Raw genomic sequence first — 18561 nt, 5'->3', positions numbered from 1 at the left:
AAAGCTCACTCACACTCAGATGCTTTTATAAATCATGGAGGAAGCAGACGTCATGAAAAAGACACCTCGGGCTAATCCTCAGTCCACAATCCAACCAATTTTTTCTCTGGTATATTACTGTAAAAATTGTCAAGCATACAGCAAAGCGGAAAAGATTTTACAATAAACACTCAAATACTCAACCCCTAGATTCTACCTTTAACATTTCACTATATTTGCATTATCCGTATCTCTCCAAATATACATTCCGCTGTACCTCCATCAGTACATCTTATTTTTCAAAATAAATTGCATGTATCAGTACTCTTCCCTCAATACTTTAGTATGCATATCATTAACTAGAGTTCAAGATTTGCTTACATTTTATATAAAATTAACATGTAAAGAAATGTACAAATCATTGTGTGCCTTTGCATGAGCGTTGACAGATGCATACGCCTCTGTAACCTAGGCCCCTAAGGAGACACAGAATGTTACTACTACCCCAGAACACTTCCTTCATGCCCCTTCCCAACTGACCTCTGCCTCCTCTTCCCCGGAAGTAACCATTGAGCTGGGTTTTTTTCACCATAGCTTAGTTTGCCTGCTACAGAATTTCATCTAAATGGAGTCAATATGATATGTACTGAATTGTGAAAGGCTTCTCTCAGGCAGTATAATGTTTGTGAGACTTATCTGTGTTTTGGAATCTGTCCATTTGTGACTCTTTATGACTGAGTGGTATTCCACTGAGTGAATATACCACCACTTTTTTATTCATTCTCCTCTTGATGGGCACCTGGCTTGGTTACAGTCTTGGGCTATTATGAATGGAGCTGCTATTCTACCAGTCTTTTTGTGAATACGTATTTTTATTTCTCTTGGGAAAACACCTAGGAGCAGACTTGCTAAGTGATGAGTCAAGTGTATGTTGATTTTTGTAAGAAATTGCCACTCCTTTTCCCAAAGTAGTTTGTTTCACCTTCCCAAGCACATGCGTGAGAAGCCCAGTCGCGCCCATCATTGCCAGCAGGTGCTGTCACCAGACTTTACAAAGTTACCCATTCTCTTAGGCATGTAGGTTTCAGTTTGCACTTCTCTGATAGTTGTGAGTCCTGATAGTTCCCGATGATGGTGGGCATTTTTGCAAGTGTTACTGACCTTGTGTATATCGTTTTTTGTAAAGTGTCTATTCAGATCTTTGGCCATTTTAATTGGGTTGTTTTTATTATTGAGTTGTAGAATTTCTTTCAGTATCCTAGACGTCAATCTATTGTCAAATATATGTTTTGGTAATATTTTCTTCCACTCTATGATTTTTCTTTTTCTTAACAGTGTTTCTGATGAACAGAAATTTTTAATCTGATAAAGTTTAATTTATCAATATTTTATGGTTACTGCTTTCTGTGACCCACCTAAGAAAACTTTGCCTATCCCCAAGACATAAAGATGTTTTATATTTTCCTCTAAAGGCTTTGTGGTTTTATCTTTTACGTTTAGGTCTCTAATCCATCTCAAATTCATTTTTGTGTGTGGTGTGAGATGGTACCAAGTTTAATATCTATCCATACGGGTGCAGGTGTTCAAGCATCGTTTGTTGAGAAAGCTTTCCTTTCCTCATGGTTTGCCTTGGCACCTTTGCCAAAAATCAATGACTGTGGGTGGAGGTCTGTTCTGGACTCTATTCTGTTGTGTTGATCTAGTTGTTGATCCATAGGGCGATTGCATACTCTCTTAATTACTTTATAGAAAGTCTCAAATTCAGGTAATGGAAGATCTTCAACTTTGTTCTTCTTTTTCAAAATTGGTTTGGTATTCCATGTTCTTTGCATTCTATGTAGATCTGAGAATTAGCTTGATAATCTTCACCCAAAAACAGCCTGCAGAGTTCATGATTAGGATCGCATTGAAGCTATAGATCAACTGAAGAGAATGATATTTAACATTATTGATTCTTCCATTCCGTGAAAATGGTGGAGTTCTCCACCTGTTGAGGTCTTTCATTTCTTTCAGCAATGTTACTATGTTTTCAGTATAGAGTCTTGGATATCTTTGTTAAATTTACTTCTAAGTAGTTTCTGATGTTATGACAAATGTCATTGATTTCTGAGTTCATTTTCTAAATGTTTGCTGCTAATATATAAAAGTACAATTGATTTTTAAATTAACCTTATATCCTGTGAACTTACTTGGTTGATTCATTAATGCTAGCAGTTGCTTTCTAGGTTGCTCAGGATTTTATTAAAGATAAAAGGTCATGTCTTTCACATCTGTTTATGAAAGATTTTGGTCTATAATTTCCTTCTTTAAAAATATCTTCATCAGGTTTTGCATACTAAGATTATGCTGGCCTATTAGATGAGCTTGAAAGTGTTCCCTCCTCCTCTATTTCCTGAACAAGTTTATAGAAGATTGCTCTTATTTCTTCCTTAAAGGTATGATAGGATTCACCTGTGAATGATACTGGCCTAGAAGTTCTTATGTGGAAAGATTTTTGATAAGAAAATCTTTTTTTCCCTAAGTTTTTCATAATTACAGGAAAAGTCCATTTTTTTCTGTTTCATCTTATGTCAGTTTAAGGTAGGTTGTGTTTTTCAGAGAATTTGTTCATTTCATCTAAATTTTTTGGCAAAAGGTGGATCGTAATATTCTCATTATCTTATGATGTCTGTAGGATTTGTGGTAGTAACCTCTCTTTCACTTCTGAAATTGGTATTTCTGTTCCCTTTTAAAAAATCTGTCTAGGTATGGATTTATCAGTTTTCTTGATCTTTTTTGAGAACCAGCATTTAGGGTTTGTGACTTTTCCTCTTGTTTATCTGTTTTTTTGATTTCCTCCTTCTCCTTGTTATTTGCTGGATCCCTTCTACTCACTTCAGTTTAGTGTGCTCTTTTTTTCGTAACCTTTAGGTGGAACCTTGGTCATTATTTCCTTTTCCAGCTTTTTGAGGAATAGCTGACATACATTACACTGCACATGTTTGAAGTGTAGCCTCTGATGAGCTTTGTTATACGCACACACTCATTAAGCCGTCACCACAGTCAAGATCATGAACATCTCCATCAACGTATCTTCAAGAGCTTCCTTGGGCCCCTTTGATTTCTTCCCTCTTCACCCTTCTGTATTTCCAAGCAATCACTGGTCGCTATAGAGTTTTTCATTTTCTATAATTTTATGTAAATAGAATTATGGAGTATATATTCCTCTTAGTAATGATTTTGAGATTCCCCCGTGCTCTTGCATTTATTAATAGTCCATTCCTTGTTTATTCTAACAGCTTTATTGAGATATAAATGTACCATACAATTCACCCGTGTAATGTGTACAATTCAGTGGATTTTTAGTAGTTCATTTCTTCTTATTGCTCAGTCGTACTGTATCATATAACTATACCATGACTTGTTTATTGATTCATAACATCCAAATGTTGATGGACATTTGGATTCTTTCCAGATTTGACTATTACAAGTAAAGTTGCTTTGAACATTTATGTAAAAGTCCTTGAATGGACATATACTTTCGTCTCTATTAGGTGAGTGCCTGCATCATTTGGTAGATGCATGTTAACTTTTTTAGAAACTTCCAAACTGTTTCCAAAGTTTTTTTTCTTTTATTACCATTTTACATTTACACCAATAATATGAGAGTTCAAATTGCATCACTTGGTGTGGTCAGTTTTTAAATTTTAGACACTCCTATTATTATACAATGGTATTTCTTTGTGGTCTTAATTCTTATTTCCCCAATTACTAAAATGGTAAGCATCTTTTCATATACTTATTTGCTCTCTGTATATTTTTTGTGAACTGTATGTTCAAATAGTTCACTCAGTTCTGAATTGGATTGTGTGTTTCCTCAGTGTTGAATTCTGACAGTTCTTTATACTGTGGAGAAAAGTCTTTTATCAGATATGTGAAGATATTTTCTCCCAGTCTGTGGCTTGTCTTTTCATTCTCTTAACAGTATATTCCCGAGTGCAGAAGTTCTATGAAGTCCAGATTATCAGTGTTTTATGGATTGTGCCTTAGTTGTTGTGTCTAAGAAATCTTTGATAGCCCAAGATCACAAAGACTTTCTCCCACGTTTTCCTTTACAAGACATATAGTTTTACCTCTTATATTTAGGTCTATGATGCATTTTTAGTTGATTTTTTATATAGAGAGTGGTATGTGGATTAAATTTCCCTTTTTTTGGCGTTTAGATAGACACTTGTTCCAGCTCCATTTAATGAGAAGACTATTGTTTCTCCACTGAATTGCCTTTGCACCTTTGTCAAAAACCAATTGACCATATATATGTGTTTCTATTGCTAGACTCTGACTTCTGTTCCATTGATCTATTTGTCTGTCTCAATGTTGTTGCGATTTCTATGGCTTTATAATAAGTCTTGAAATCAATAGTGTAAATCCTCAAACTTTGTTCTTTTTTGAAGTTGTTTTGCTATTCTAGTCCTTTTATTTCTGTAAGGATTTTAGAATCAACTTGCCAATTTCTATTAAAAAAACAACCCTGCTGGAATTGTGATTGAGATTGCAACTGAACATTTGGCAAAAATTGGCATCTTTACAATACTGAATTTTGTGATCCATTAACATGGTCTAGCTCTCCATTTATTTATGTCTTTTTTAATTTCTCTCCTTACTGTTTTGTAGTTTTCAGTGTACAGGTCTTTTCTATCCTGTTTCAGATTTATTTCAAAGTATTTCCTATTTTTGGATGCTGTTTAAGTAGTATTTTCTTAATTTCAATTTCTGATTGCTCATTGTTGTTATATACATATACAATAGATTTCTCTATATTGATTTTCTATCCTGCATCATTGCTTATAAATTCACTTATTATTTTAGTAGCTTTTTTATAGATTCCATCAGATTTTCCAAATAGACAATGATGTCATCTGCTAAAAAAGACAGTTTTATTACTTCTTTTCCAAACTGGATACCCTTTCTTTCTTTTTCTTGCCAGATAGCACTGGATAGAACCTACATTACTGTGTCGAATATAAGTGATAAATTAGACATCCTTGCCTTGTTCCTGATTCTAGGGGGAGAGCATTCATTCTTTGATCATTAAATATGATATTAACTTAGGGCTTTTTTGTATATAATACTTATTAGGTCAAGGAAATTTCTTTCCATTCGTAGTTTACTGAGAGGTTTTTTTTTTTTTTTTTAATCAGGAGTGCATGTTGGGTTTTTGTCAAGTGCTTTTTAAAAAAACTCTATTGAGATGATCACATTTTTTTCTCATTTAGTCTGTTAATATGGTGAATTATATTGATTGATTTTCCAGTGTTAAATCAATCTTCACTTTCTGGGATAAACCCCACTTGATGTATTATCCTTTTCACACACTGTTGGATTTGATTTACTAAAATGTTAAGAATTCTTGCATATATGTTCATGTGAGACCTCTGGTTTTCTTTTCTTATAATGTCTTTGATTAGTTTTGGAATCAGTATAATGTTGGCCTCATAGAATAAGTGGGGAAGTATTTCTTCCTGTTTGTTTTTCCAGAAAAGGTTAAGAATTGGCATTATTTATTTCTTAAATGTTTCATAAAATTTCTCATCTGGGCCTGAAACTTTTGGTTTCACTGATTTTATCTACTTTTGTGTGAGTGTTCTATTTTATTGATTGCTGCTTTGATCTTTTTTATTTCCTTTCTTCTACTTACTTCAAGTTTACTTGCTATTCTTTTTCTAGCTTTTTAAGGTGGAAGCTAAGGTTGTTTTTTTATAACATAGATATTTACTGCTATAAATTTCCCTCTAAGTATTGCTTTAGTTGCATCCCAAATTTTGATACATTGTTGCATAGCAGGTCCCAAGAACACCCATATGTTTGGTGATTCACTAGAAGGGCTTAGGAACTCAGAGGCAGTGGTACTCATGGCTATGGTTTATTATTACAACAATCAGAAAAGGGAAAAGAGGCAGAGTCTTTAGGAAAATAGGCATAGTCTTCCAATGTTCTTCCCCAGATGGTGTCACACAGAACAGGCTCCTTCCTACAGCAGTAGAATGCAACAAGATGTTGGCAGGATTTTCACCCAGGTACTCAACATCCAAGGTTTTTATTAGGAACTGATCCCATAAGCACAAGAACCAGCCACAAATATCAAAATTCCCATCTTCCAGAAGGAAGGCAGGTGTCAGTATCCCAAATGGGCTAACCAGTCTTATCATTGTAGGAACATTCCAAAAGTCAGTGCCTCCCTCTACAACACGTCAGTAGGTGTCTTAACTACCTATAGGCTGCAGACTGAACCAGGCAGTCTCTCCCAGACATATCTCAACTCTAGGATCTCTAGTTCTTGATAATTGCTTTGTTAGTATGGATTTTTAGACACTGAGACAGTTGCCAGGGGACAGAGCAGTTTCCTTCCAAGGACACTTTCAAATAGTTGCCACACACGTGTGGTTTAGAAGCTGTGCTGTCGCCCCTGATGTGGCTGCTAGGAAAGCTCTGCTGTGTCTCTAGGACCTCTGCTGACAGAGTTCTTGGAGGGTGGTCACCAGTCCTCTAGGTTTGTGCTCCGTTGCCTGTTCTGAAGCAGACCCTCCTGCAGTGTCATGGTGAGTAGTTTCATCCCTTGAGGGAGCCTCAGGGCCCAAGGGTGTGCGTGTTACTGTGAGACCCTTCTGTGGGGAAGGCTGCCCGTCTACAGCCCCAGGCAGGGAGGGTCAGGTTAGACAGGTGGACCCGTCCCAATGATCCCAAATAAACTGCTACCTGGACAGGACCAAAACTTGCACACACACTGTTTAAATTTAAAGTCTATTTGGGTTTCCAACCACTTTCAGACAGGAATCTGAGACATGTTTTTCTGGTACATCTTCAGCATAATAGTACCAGAGTCTGTAAAACTGAAAAGCTAGGATAGAGGAATAAAATGCCATCCCTTTGTTTAACATGAGAATGTATCTTGTGACTGTATTTGATGCCATCTGTTCCTCTCTCCCGTCCATCAGCCAGGCCACCCCAGAAAATTGAATGTCCCTGTAATGCTCTCCTGCAGCTAGCCTGCCATCCCAAAGCTCCACTCAGCCATTACTAGCTCGAAGGAAAAGTTAGAATCACAGCCTCCAGTAGGGATTCTCCTGCTTGGGCTTGAGTGGCATTTTTATTGTATCTGGAAGGGAAAAAAAATCTGTCCATGCCTCATGGGATTTGTCTCCTTTCTAAGAATTGTGAATGCTGCTTGATGCCGCCAGCTTGTTACCCTTTTTCAGGGCGGAGGAGTGTTCAATACCCTGCTTGTGCCTTCACTCCTAAGGGAGCATTCCGACCAAATTAGGTTAATGGTCTCATTTACTAGTATTTCTTAGCAGGTGGCATCAGCTCTCAGATGGGCAGCCTAGGGCCAGAAATGGCTGCAGTGTTCTAAGGAGTGACACAGAATGAGAGGCACAGGCAGTGCCAGGCTGTGCAGGGAGCACCACAAGAAGTAGGAGGTAGTAATGGCTGCTTGGAGCCAGGTCAGACGCTGCTGAGCACAGACCCGTCATCTGACACACACAGAAACTAAGCTCAGAGGGAACTGGCCTGCCAGGTCCACCCGGCTGCTAGTGGGGTCAGTGTGATCATACAGCCTCTGCAGCTGATGCAGCACCCTCCTCCCCTCCTCCCCAAGCCTTGTCAGCCTGGCCCAAACCAGGGGGTTTGTCTGTATCTGCATTCACTCTCTTTTAAGGGAAGTCCTCAGCTTCCCCAGAGGACAGAAGGGGTCAAGGACAAGGGACTCCAGACCTCCACTCCTGCCTGCTGTTCCAACTAAACCAGCTCTGCTTTGCCTGTTTTATATTTTGTGAGAGTTATTCATATTTAATATTTTTCTTTAGAAGTCACTTTTAAAACTTTATGCCATCACAGTAATCACTACCATGAAATGGAATACCAGTCACTAGCCATATGGAAGGAAACAGTAAATATAGATATAATAGAAAAAAAAAACTCATGATGTTAATAAGCTCTAGACAGCCACTGCTGTTGGCTGACAGCTCTGACACTGAGCCCCCTCTCCTTGGAAAGTGGTGGGTGTTAAAGGCGCACCAGCACCAACCTGAGGCTTTCTCCTCAATGTGCTCAGAAGCCGTGGGGGAACACTGAAGGGCAAATGAATTGGACATGTGATTGGAGGTTATTTACGGTCAAAGTTGGGAATGCCATAAACTTACCTTTAACCCCTCGACATCCCACCCTGTGGGAAGCGCTATCTTTGGCACCTCTGAAGCAGCTTCCTGGGAGTATCTCTTTTGTTCTCTGTCGCATCTCCAGTGCCTAGAATGCTGCCCGGCACCATAGTACACACTTGGGACACATAGGGAAGGAATGAATTCACTGCAACAGCACGTGTTTGTTGTCCCCTGTTAGACAGTAAATCCCTGGAAGGCAGAGACTGGGTCCTAACCATCTTCATCTCATAGTCTCATTGGCTCAGAATTAGAAGATGAGGCATCAGTTAGAGATGGAGGCGATTGTTCACAAAATGTGCACAAAGGTTCCAATGAGCAGCATCTTCAGAACCTCAGGTCACGTAGCGAGGAGTTGTTTTCCTCTTCTGTCCTCTTATTGCCAGTTTTTCCTTTGTGCTGTCCTCGCCTCTGCATTAGCTTTCGCAGGACCTGATTTATTAAGTGAAGGTCCTGGGGATGCTTCTGTCTTACGCTGATCGCGGGGCAGAGGAAGCCCTGGCGTCATCAAGTGGCTTAATGGCTCTCTGTTGAGTGCTAGTGCTCCATGAGTGGGGAAGTGTGAGCTCCCCATTCTCTTGACAAAATCTAGCAGGTGTATGAGTTTACACGTGGAAGTGTTGAGCATAAGCGCCGTCAGTCGTTGACAGTTCTTTAAGAACTTTAAAGAGACTTCAAGCAAAATGAGATTTCTTTCTGATGCTATTTATATATGTTTGTCACTGAGCAGCAAGGGGACACTGGCTAGGGGAATGACAGCATAAAGTGAGAAACACAAATGTGCTGCTTATGTGGAAAGTGCTCAACAGGGCACACCACATATGCTCAACGCATGCCTTAAAGGAAGTGATTTCTCTAAACCACAGTCAGTCCTGAAATAGCAAGCACTGTAGATGGCACTGAATCCAGATTCTCAACCAACAGGATGCATCCATGAAGGAGAGGGCAAAGGAAGCAGCGTTATCTGGGCACCCACCATGGGCTGGGCTAGTGCTTTTCCAAGTATGGCCACTGTCAGCAGCCTTGGCCTCACAGGAAACTTGTTAGAAAATCGGATTCTCAGGCCCCACCCAGACCTACTGAAACAGAGATTATGGGGACAGGGCCCAGCAACATGGTTCCATAAGCCTTCCAGGTGATTCTGAGAGAAAGACCAGCCCGAGAGCTTCTGGGCTGGGCATTTTGCACACGTTATTTCATTTGATCCTCTGAGATCCTGAAAAGCAGGCGTTGGTCCCCATATACACATCAGGAAACTGAGACTTCGTGAAGCTCGGAAGTTCCCCAGGTCTACACAGCCAGAAACGGAGACGACGAGAGATCTGCTGGCAAGCCTAGGATTTCTCCACTTGAATCAGTGTTTCTCACACTATAGTGTGTAATCAAATTGCCTGGAGACTAAATGTTAGAATGTAGATTCTGACTCACTGAGTCTGCAGTGAACCTGCAAGTGGGTAGTTCTAACCAGCTCCCGGGTGTTGCCAGTGCTGCTGATGCATAGAGCAGTCTGAGCGGGGAGGCCCCATGGATTACAGCATGGTCCCCGGACCTGCAGCCGAGGCCTCACCCGGGAACTTGGTACAGATCCGAATTCTAGGCCCCACCCAGACTTCGAGAATCAGAAACTTGGGGTGGGGCTCAGCAACCTGTTTTAACAAGCCCTTCTGGTGATTCTGATTCATGCTGAAGTTGGAGAACCACTATCATATTTCCATATTGGAAAACTCAATACAGTCATGCACCACATAGCAACGTTTCGGTCAATGACGGACCGCATGTATGAGTTGGTCCCATAAGATTAGCACCATAGAGCCCAGGTGTGTAGTAGGCTGTACCATCTAGGTTTGTGTAAGTGCACTCTGTGATGTTTGCACAATGACAGATGACGGTCTGAGAAATGACGCATTTCTCAGAAGGTATTCCCCTTGTTAAATGATGCATGACTGTTTTTGCCAGGTATGAAGCCAAGTGGTTCTTTACATTGTGGATATTTGAAAGCCATTAAAAGAGAAAAAAGATAAAACCTTGAAGCTGGAATGGGGGCTTGCATTGAGTGTTTTTCCATGAGATAAGGATACAAAAGTGAGGATCCCTGGGCTCCATAAAGAGAACACTTCTCTGTAAGCCTCTCGCAAATGCATGCTGAAGAGAGGGCCAGTGGGTGCCAGCATGTGACGTAAGTGAAGTGTTGACCCAGGACACTAGATCATGGGCGATCTGGCTTTGCACGGAAGAGGGATGCATAAATTCTTCCAAGAAAATATGTAACAACAGAGGAGATATATCTACTCTTGTCTGGCGTACAGCAAATTACCTGGGGAAAAAAACAGCTTGGAATTTTTCTTTTTAATCTTGTGTGATCTTAAAAATTCATATGTATTTTCATTCATATCAAACTAATGCCTGTTGCTTTGATGTAATATTTTAAATCACCATCAAGATAAAAGGGGAGAGATGATGTATTGAGTCTGTTAGGCTCATAAATTTAACTGAAATGAAGAGATCTGATACCAAATACCAAGCTCGGAATCCGTGTAATTTCTCCTCTGTCTTCATGCTGCAGTATTTTGAGAATGCAGACTCGGAATCCACGAAACAATGGCGACAGCTTGTCCATGGCTTCGGGAGCACTGTAAAGGTGATCACTGAGGACAGGGTCCAGAATGTAAAGGTGGTCACTGAGGACAGGGTCCAGAAGGTAAAGGTGATCATTGAGGACAGGGTCCAGGATGTAAAGGTGATCACTGAGGACAGGGTGCAGGATGTAAAGGTGATCACTGAGGACAGGGTCCAGAGTGTAAAGGTGATCGCTGAGGACAGGGTGCAGGATGTAAAGGTGATCACTGAGGACAGGGTGCAGGATGTAAAGGTGATCACTGAGGACAGGGTCCAGAATGTAAAGGTGATCGCTGAGGACAGGGTCCAGGGTGTAAAGGTGATCATTGAGGACAGGGTCCAGGATGTAAAGGTGATCACTGAGGACAGGGTCCAGGATGTAAAGATGATCGCTGAGGACAGGGTCCAGGCTGTAAAGGTGATCGCTGAGGACAGGGTGCAGGATGTAAAGGTGATCACTGAGGACAGGGTCCAGGATGTAAAGATGATCGCTGAGGACAGGGTCCAGGCTGTAAAGGTGATCATTGAGGACAGGGTGCAGGATGTAAAGGTGATCACTGAGGACAGGGTCCAGGATGTAAAGATGATCGCTGAGGACAGGGTCCAGGGTGTAAAGGTGATCATTGAGGACAGGGTGCAGGATGTAAAGGTGATCACTGAGGACAGGGTCCAGGATGTAAAGATGATCGCTGAGGACAGGGTCCAGGGTGTAAAGGTGATCATTGAGGACAGGGTGCAGGATGTAAAGGTGATTGCTGAGGACAGGGTCCAGAAGGTAAAGGTGATTGCTGAGGACAGGGTCCAGAGTGTAAAGGTGATCACTGAGGACAGGGTCCAGGATGTAAAGGTGATCGCTGAGGACAGGGTCCAGGATGTAAAGGTGATCGCTGAGGACAGGGTCCAGGCTGTAAAGGTGATCGCTGAGGACAGGGTGCAGGATGTAAAGGTGATCATTGAGGACAGGGTGCAGGATGTAAAGGTGATTGCTGAGGACAGGGTCCAGAAGGTAAAGGTGATTGCTGAGGACAGGGTCCAGAGTGTAAAGGTGATCACTGAGGACAGGGTCCAGGATGTAAAGGTGATCGCTGAGGACAGGGTCCAGGATGTAAAGGTGATCGCTGAGGACAGGGTCCAGGCTGTAAAGGTGATCGCTGAGGACAGGGTCCAGGATGTAAAGGTGATCACTGAGGACAGGGTCCAGGATGTAAAGATGATCGCTGAGGACAGGGTCCAGGGTGTAAAGGTGATCACTGAGGACAGGGTCCAGAATGTTGCAAAAGGTGTTTGTTCTGATGCTTGGGGAAAACTGGTGTGTGTTTGCTATTTGGGTGGGAATTTGGAGAAGTGTTTGTCCAGTGGTTTTTGAAAATAGAACAGACAGAAAAGATCTTTGATCTCGGCATCAGATACTTTTTCCATCCAAGGAACTACTCATCAAAGTGTTTTCAGTAAAGAAACATGATCAAAGACATTCTGTATTATACCACTTCCAGCGTCATTTTCATTACATGTAAATGAAGGGAGGGTCTTCAGTGCCTCAGTTCCCACGATCGGATCTTTCACTCAGCATTCACACTCCACTTCACTGAAGGCTTGTCACATACATGGCAGCGTTCAGTTTTGTCCTGAATTTGTTGATCAAGAATGTTCAGTCTTTGGGGGCCGGCCCCGTGGCTGAGTGGTTAAGTTCATGCGCTCTGCTTCGGTGGCCCAGGGTTTCGCCAGTTCGAATCCTGGGGGCGGACATGGCAGCACCGTTCAGCAGGCCATGTTGAGGTAGCATCCCACATGCCACAACTAGAAGGACCCACAACTAAAAATACACAACTATGTACCGGTGGGGCTTTGGGGAGAAAAAGGAAAAATAAAATCTTTAAAAAACATTAAGTAAATAAATAAATAAAAATAAAAATGTTCAGTCTTAAAAAACGCTTGCTTATTAAGTCGACTTTGTAAGCTACGCTGATCATTTAAGGGGATAGTGCTTTTCTTCACCTTAACCAAGTTTTCACTCCTTTTCATAATATTTCGGTGTGGGGGAGGCACAATGACAACCAGACAACATAAAACCTGAGTTTGAGAACTGTGATCAGAATCTTCTCCATCAAAGGCGGCTCTCTTCTATATAAACAAATATTTCAAAGTCACTTTCATTTTATTACAAATGTGTGTATGGATAGAAATAAACTTCTTGTTTTTTAAATAATACCTGCCGTTTTTACTGCTCCATTGAATGCAATGAGAAACATAAAGAATCTCTCTGAGGTGCGGGGGAACCGGCTCAGGGATGCAGATGCATTCACATATCTGAGGGCCTCGATTTCTCACCATCACGCCCTCTTTTGCCTCTTAGGATTTGGTGCTGTCAGACCACGTGGCTGTATTTTTAGTCAATACTGTTATTGCTTTTTTTAAAAAAACACATTTTACGGAAAACTTCCTTATCAGTATTTTACCAAAACACTTTACAAATTAAGGTCTTTAGAGACATCAGTATTAAATAGAATCAACAAAGATCAATATGATGGTCAAATCATCAATAAGTGTTTTCGCCACAAGCTATGTGGTTAATCTCAGTCTCCTTTGGACTCATATTTATTGAGCATCTGTATGCCAGGTACTGCGTTAGTACTCAGTATACAAAGGTAATCAAATGAGACACAGCTCCGCTTAAATGGAACTTACAGTTTGAAAGGAGAATAGACAATCGAATAAGCACAAAGTTAGAAACTGTAATAAATGCAATAAAGGAAAAGTTCATTGAGAACATGCGACAGAAGGACTTGACCTCATGAGGGACTGAGATGGGCAGGAAACATCTGGGAAGTCTTCCCTGTGGAAAACACCTTTCAGCTAAGATCTGGAGGACAAATAGGCAAAGGGAAGAGAGTAGATTGGAAAGCTTTCTGGGCAGAGGAGTCACATGTGCAAAGGCCCTGAGGTAGTAAAGAGCATGGGAAAATTAGAGGGATGGAAAAGAGGCCAGTACAGCCTGCAAGCTGAGAGCCCTCGACAGACTGGCAGGGGTCAGCAGTGCAGCTGGAGAGCTGTCAGGGGCCAGGCCACATCGCAGAGCCGCATAGCCAGGCTGTCACATGGGGCTGACCCTAAGACTAATGGAAAGTATGAGTTTTAAGCAGAAGAATGACAGGATCCAATGTGTGGTTTTGCAAGATTACACTTGTTGAAGAGTTGAGAATGGACTGGGTTGGGCTTATTGCCGAGTTCAGACGAGAGCTGATGGTATCCTGCACTCTGGCAATGGAGAGAAGTGAAGCGGGTGGTCCCAGAGGCCGTTAGGGAGGTTTCACAGCATTTGATGATGGTCTGGACAGACATGGGGATGAGAGAGACGGAAGCCTCAAGGATGACCTCCAGGTTCACAGACCAGGGTCTCTGGGGCTTGTAATTGTGATCGGTGCCTTCATACAAGGCATAAACTTTGTCATTCAATAATGACAAAAACAGGCTCAGACTGGTCACATTCCCAACTGATTTAGAAGTGAATGTTGAAGGCAGTATCTAGTGTTCATTTGCTTGTTTGCTTGTTGTTATACTGATTTTGGCCTTGGCTCATTTTAGTTGCTAAGAAGTCTCATGATTTTTCATTTGAAAAAAGTTGATTTTCACCTATCATATTAAGAGCAATGTTTCTCTATAGTTATTTCTCACAGTTTTTCTCCCATAAGAGAGCAGGATTTAGGTTCATTTGTAACTCCATAATTTGTAAAATCCATCAATAAAATTATTAACATCAGTGTGTTAAATAGTTACCTTGGTAAATCTTAGACGTCTAAGATTGACAGCTGCTGCCTACAATTCCTGTGTTATAGTTTGAAGTGGGACATCGTCTTCATGCCCTGGCTCATGGTGGGGTGTCCTAGGGACCATCACATGTCATTCACCTCGCTCAATTTCAAGTTCTTCTAAATTGCCTTCATCTTGATTATTTTCAAATTATATTTCAGACTTCTAATTTTTAGCCATCAATCCATATTCTCATGAACATATCATTTTTCCAACATTTCATTATGAAATTTTACAAACATATAGAAGAGTTAGAGGAATTTTAAGTAAATATGCACATGCCCACCGCATGGTTCTACAGTTAACATTTTGCTTGATCATATATTTGCCCATCTGTCTATCCCTCGATTCATCTGGTTCCATGCAGACAGAACACAAAGCCACAGTGACCTCCTGGAGCTCCACAGTTCAGTCAGCTGGCCTGTGGGGGCCAAGGAAAGACAAGAAAGGGGTGTTTTGCATGTAATCTGGGGAGCCATGGGACTTTGTTCCTAAAGGAGAGAGATTTGTGACTCAGAAAAGCTAGGTATTTAAAAATCACTTGCTTTTGAGCTAAAGCTGATTGAGAAAACAATTTACAAGGCCAAAGTGGTTTGTATCCAAAATTCGTGCTGCGCTCAGTAGTTTTGTGGCAAATGGTCTTTATCTCTAAAGGCAAAACATAAAACAGTTGCTCGCAGAAGAAATGAAAAGGTCCCATACTTGTGGGATAAATGAGTCAAAGCCCTCAGTCACAGTAAGAGCAGGATCTCACACAGGCTGGCCACGTAATTGTTTCTGTAATTATGTGGAATGGACTGTGCAGAATAATTCCTAGAAAACCCCTATTTTAGCACTTCAATTGACATGATTATTTTTCAATGGTTCAGTCAAGCCGGAACATTTTACCTGTATGTGATGCATATGGACTTCTGGCTATTATAGTTGATGTTGCTAAACCATACTAATCCTCCTTTATAGACAGTCCTACACACTCACCTGTCTTGTTTCTCGAGGTGACTTTTTCCATTCAGCGAGTGGCTGCGAAGGTTTGGCGATCTGAGCGACTGGAGTAGGTGGATTGAGCGGCAAAGCAGCAGGATTGTACGCGTCGACGAGAGGCGCCCGAGCGCGGCGTCTTAGTTAAAAACACAAATGCAGAACCCCAAAGCAAGCATATTTATCCTTCCCAGTGTTAATGACTTCATTCATCATTTGGCAGATATTCATTGAGCATTAGCACAAAAAAAAAATCGATAATGAGAAAGAACTGGTGCTAAACTGCATCTCAAGTTCAGGTCTTAGAGTGAAGAAACATTTTGTAAACTCACTCTGCCCATCATTGAGGAGCATTTGAATAGCATTTTAAAATCCTAAGCTTAAATTCAGGTTACTTTCGTATTACAGAAAAGTTTTATAACATGCCTGAAATATAAGCAGGTTATTTATTAGCCTTATAAAAATCTTAAATTTTGTTATAGCTTTTAGTCTTTCTGCATTTCTGCAAACTGTCAAAATGAGGCCAGCTGACTGGAGACTTCCATGTCCTGCTCAGAAAGCGCATCCCTTGGGTATCTTCTGCTCTCAGGCTCAGCCGTTCCTATAAGGCTCTGGATGTAATAGAGCATTTCCAGCATTATCACTCATACATCTTTCATCTGTTCATATTATCTGTGCAGCTTCTTGCTTTCCTGAAGTCTTCAGAGCTTTTCAATGAAATTGTTTGGCCGGAAATGTAGCTAATACCGTATTTAAAATCTCTTTCTCTTGTTTTACCAAACTTCTGAACAACTTTAGATTCACAAGATTCATCGGGATTCAGGAGACAATTCTCAGACAGGTGAGAATACTTCTGCTTCGCTGTTACCCACCCAAGCTGCATTTGCGGGTTCACGTCTGTAGATTACTCTGCAGAGTCAAGTGGACAATCCCCACTGCAGAGCTCGGATTGCCAAAATCCAAGCACTGATATCAGACGGCTGGAGAGCCAGAATAAAAGCAGAATCCCTTAAGAAGTTTTGAATCTTCATTCTACTGAATGCCTTCCCCATCCTGGTTTTCTTTTGCCGGCTGGAGACCATGTAGAAGATAAACCCAAAACAGAGAGTGACCGGAAAGTCCAGGGCAGACACGTTGTTGTTAGACTGCGCTCAGTCTTCCCTTCTGTTCGGCAGTCGGAGACTGCACAGTTAGCATGCAGATGGGCCCTGCCCCGGGGGTCAGCAGCACTGAGCCACCATTTCCCCTCCCCATGCCCTCTCCTCATACCTTGGGCAAGACTGATTGTGTGACCCTGGGCCATAAAATGAGGGGCTGGACCTGATGACTTCTGCATTCGAAAGGTCTGGAGTTCTCTGAGCATTCCAGGGGAAAATCAGTCTGCTACCAAAGATTTAAAATTCTTGTTCTCTCCCCTGTCGGTGGCTTTCCCAGCCAGTCATGCATAAAGTAAGACCCTGGGCCACCTATGTAGTCCCCCTCCTTGATTCTGGGATGGACCATATTTTAGCCCACTCAGAAAGATTTCATTTGCTTTTTCTGAGCTTCAGTTTCTTCACTTGTAAAATGAATTAGCAATACCCAAAGGAGAAAATGTACATATAATATCCTGCAGTACCTGGCATTAACTGTTTGGTATGCTCCTTCCCTTCCCCACCCCCACCCCGCTTTTTCTCTTCCTCTCTCTCCTTCTCAAATGTTTTCATTTTATTTCTTAAAACACTTAGAGTAACAGTATTATTTTAACTAACTTCTGAGGTTCTGGGTGCCAACAACTGTTACAACCATTTTAATATCCTTTACAGCACCCAGCACTTTCTTGCCCGTAATAGACACTCAGTAAATACTCACACAGCATCGATAAATTGAAACCGTCCCCTCTTGGAAAGCATAGGTTCCACCACTGATTAGCTCTTTGATCTTGAGCTACCTACGTAATCTCTCCAAGTTTAAATTTCTTCATCAGTAAAATGGGGATCACACGATGTAGCTTTCAAATTGTTATAATGATCGTATAAGATAATTACTATATTTAGAGTCAATATTCAAGCACAATGTCTGGTGCACAATAGGTGCTCAGTGAGTGGGAGCTGTTTTTAATTGGTGACACTGTATCCCTTTTTGCCATTGAGTACAACTATTTAAAATCTCCTTTATCCTTCTTTTTTCTGGTTTTTAAATTCACTCCACAAGCATCTGTTGAGAAAATGAATAATGAATTCTTTGATTTAAATGGCCTTTATTGAAGAATAATTTATCCAAACTTTTAATCATTTCTATTGCTATAGATTCTCTTAACTTTAGCTGATAAAAAAATCAGGAAGAATAAGCATTGTCCATCTTTGAATAATTTCTAATGAATGATTTAGAATTCAGCCAACCAGCCTGGGGACCACAGCCATGAAACTAACCTCCCTACCTTAGTTTTATTTAGAAACTAGATTTTGAGGAATTCTTGTGTTCTTTAATCTTGAATTTAATCTTAACTCTTTAATAAGTTAGATTTAATTTATTATTTGATAAACAAATGTTAGTAATGTATATGATTATGAGGTCCCTGAATTGGCTAAGAAGGAATGTCTGGCAAGTGACCACTGTTAGTTTCTCAGGTTTGATCCTAACAATGGCATTTGAAGTCCCTTTACCTGTAGGTGTCTTTATAAAAAAATACTGAGACTCATATCCAGGGGTAGAGTCTGGAAGACAAAATCAAGCAAAGGGACATAAACAGTTTAAGTTAGATCATTTAAGACAAGGCTCTGTGGCGCTCAGATTAACTTGATAGTAGTTCTGCCTTTCACTTCATGCTGTACAAATATAATTCAGGTTTATATTATTGACTTAACCTTTTTTTTAATTGAATCAGATTTTTTTAGGGCATTAAAGCAGATGGTTAAAAAGGTGATCTAGAAAAGTGTCTAAGACATATGAAGTGAAAACAGGTAATAGAACAAGATTATAACACCATCTCATGTGTGCCTAAAAA

General features: G+C 40.8%; 1 protein-coding gene across 13 annotated transcripts in view; it reads left to right on the top strand.

Annotated features, from left to right (window-relative positions):
• Positions 1–18561, top strand: part of PDE8B (phosphodiesterase 8B) — a 227030-nt gene that overhangs the window by 186558 nt on the left and 21911 nt on the right. For all 13 annotated transcript variants that reach the window (XM_044777976.2, XM_044777977.2, XM_070517898.1 and 10 more), the window contains exon 11: positions 16374–16416. In XM_044777976.2, the coding sequence (XP_044633911.1) occupies positions 16374–16416 (43 nt within the window). The remainder of the gene's footprint in view (positions 1–16373; positions 16417–18561) is intronic.

This window comes from Equus asinus, chromosome 9 (genome assembly GCF_041296235.1).
Source record: "Equus asinus isolate D_3611 breed Donkey chromosome 9, EquAss-T2T_v2, whole genome shotgun sequence".
NCBI classification, from domain to species: Eukaryota; Metazoa; Chordata; class Mammalia; order Perissodactyla; family Equidae; genus Equus; species Equus asinus.
This window is presented reverse-complemented; position numbering and strand designations above follow the sequence as displayed.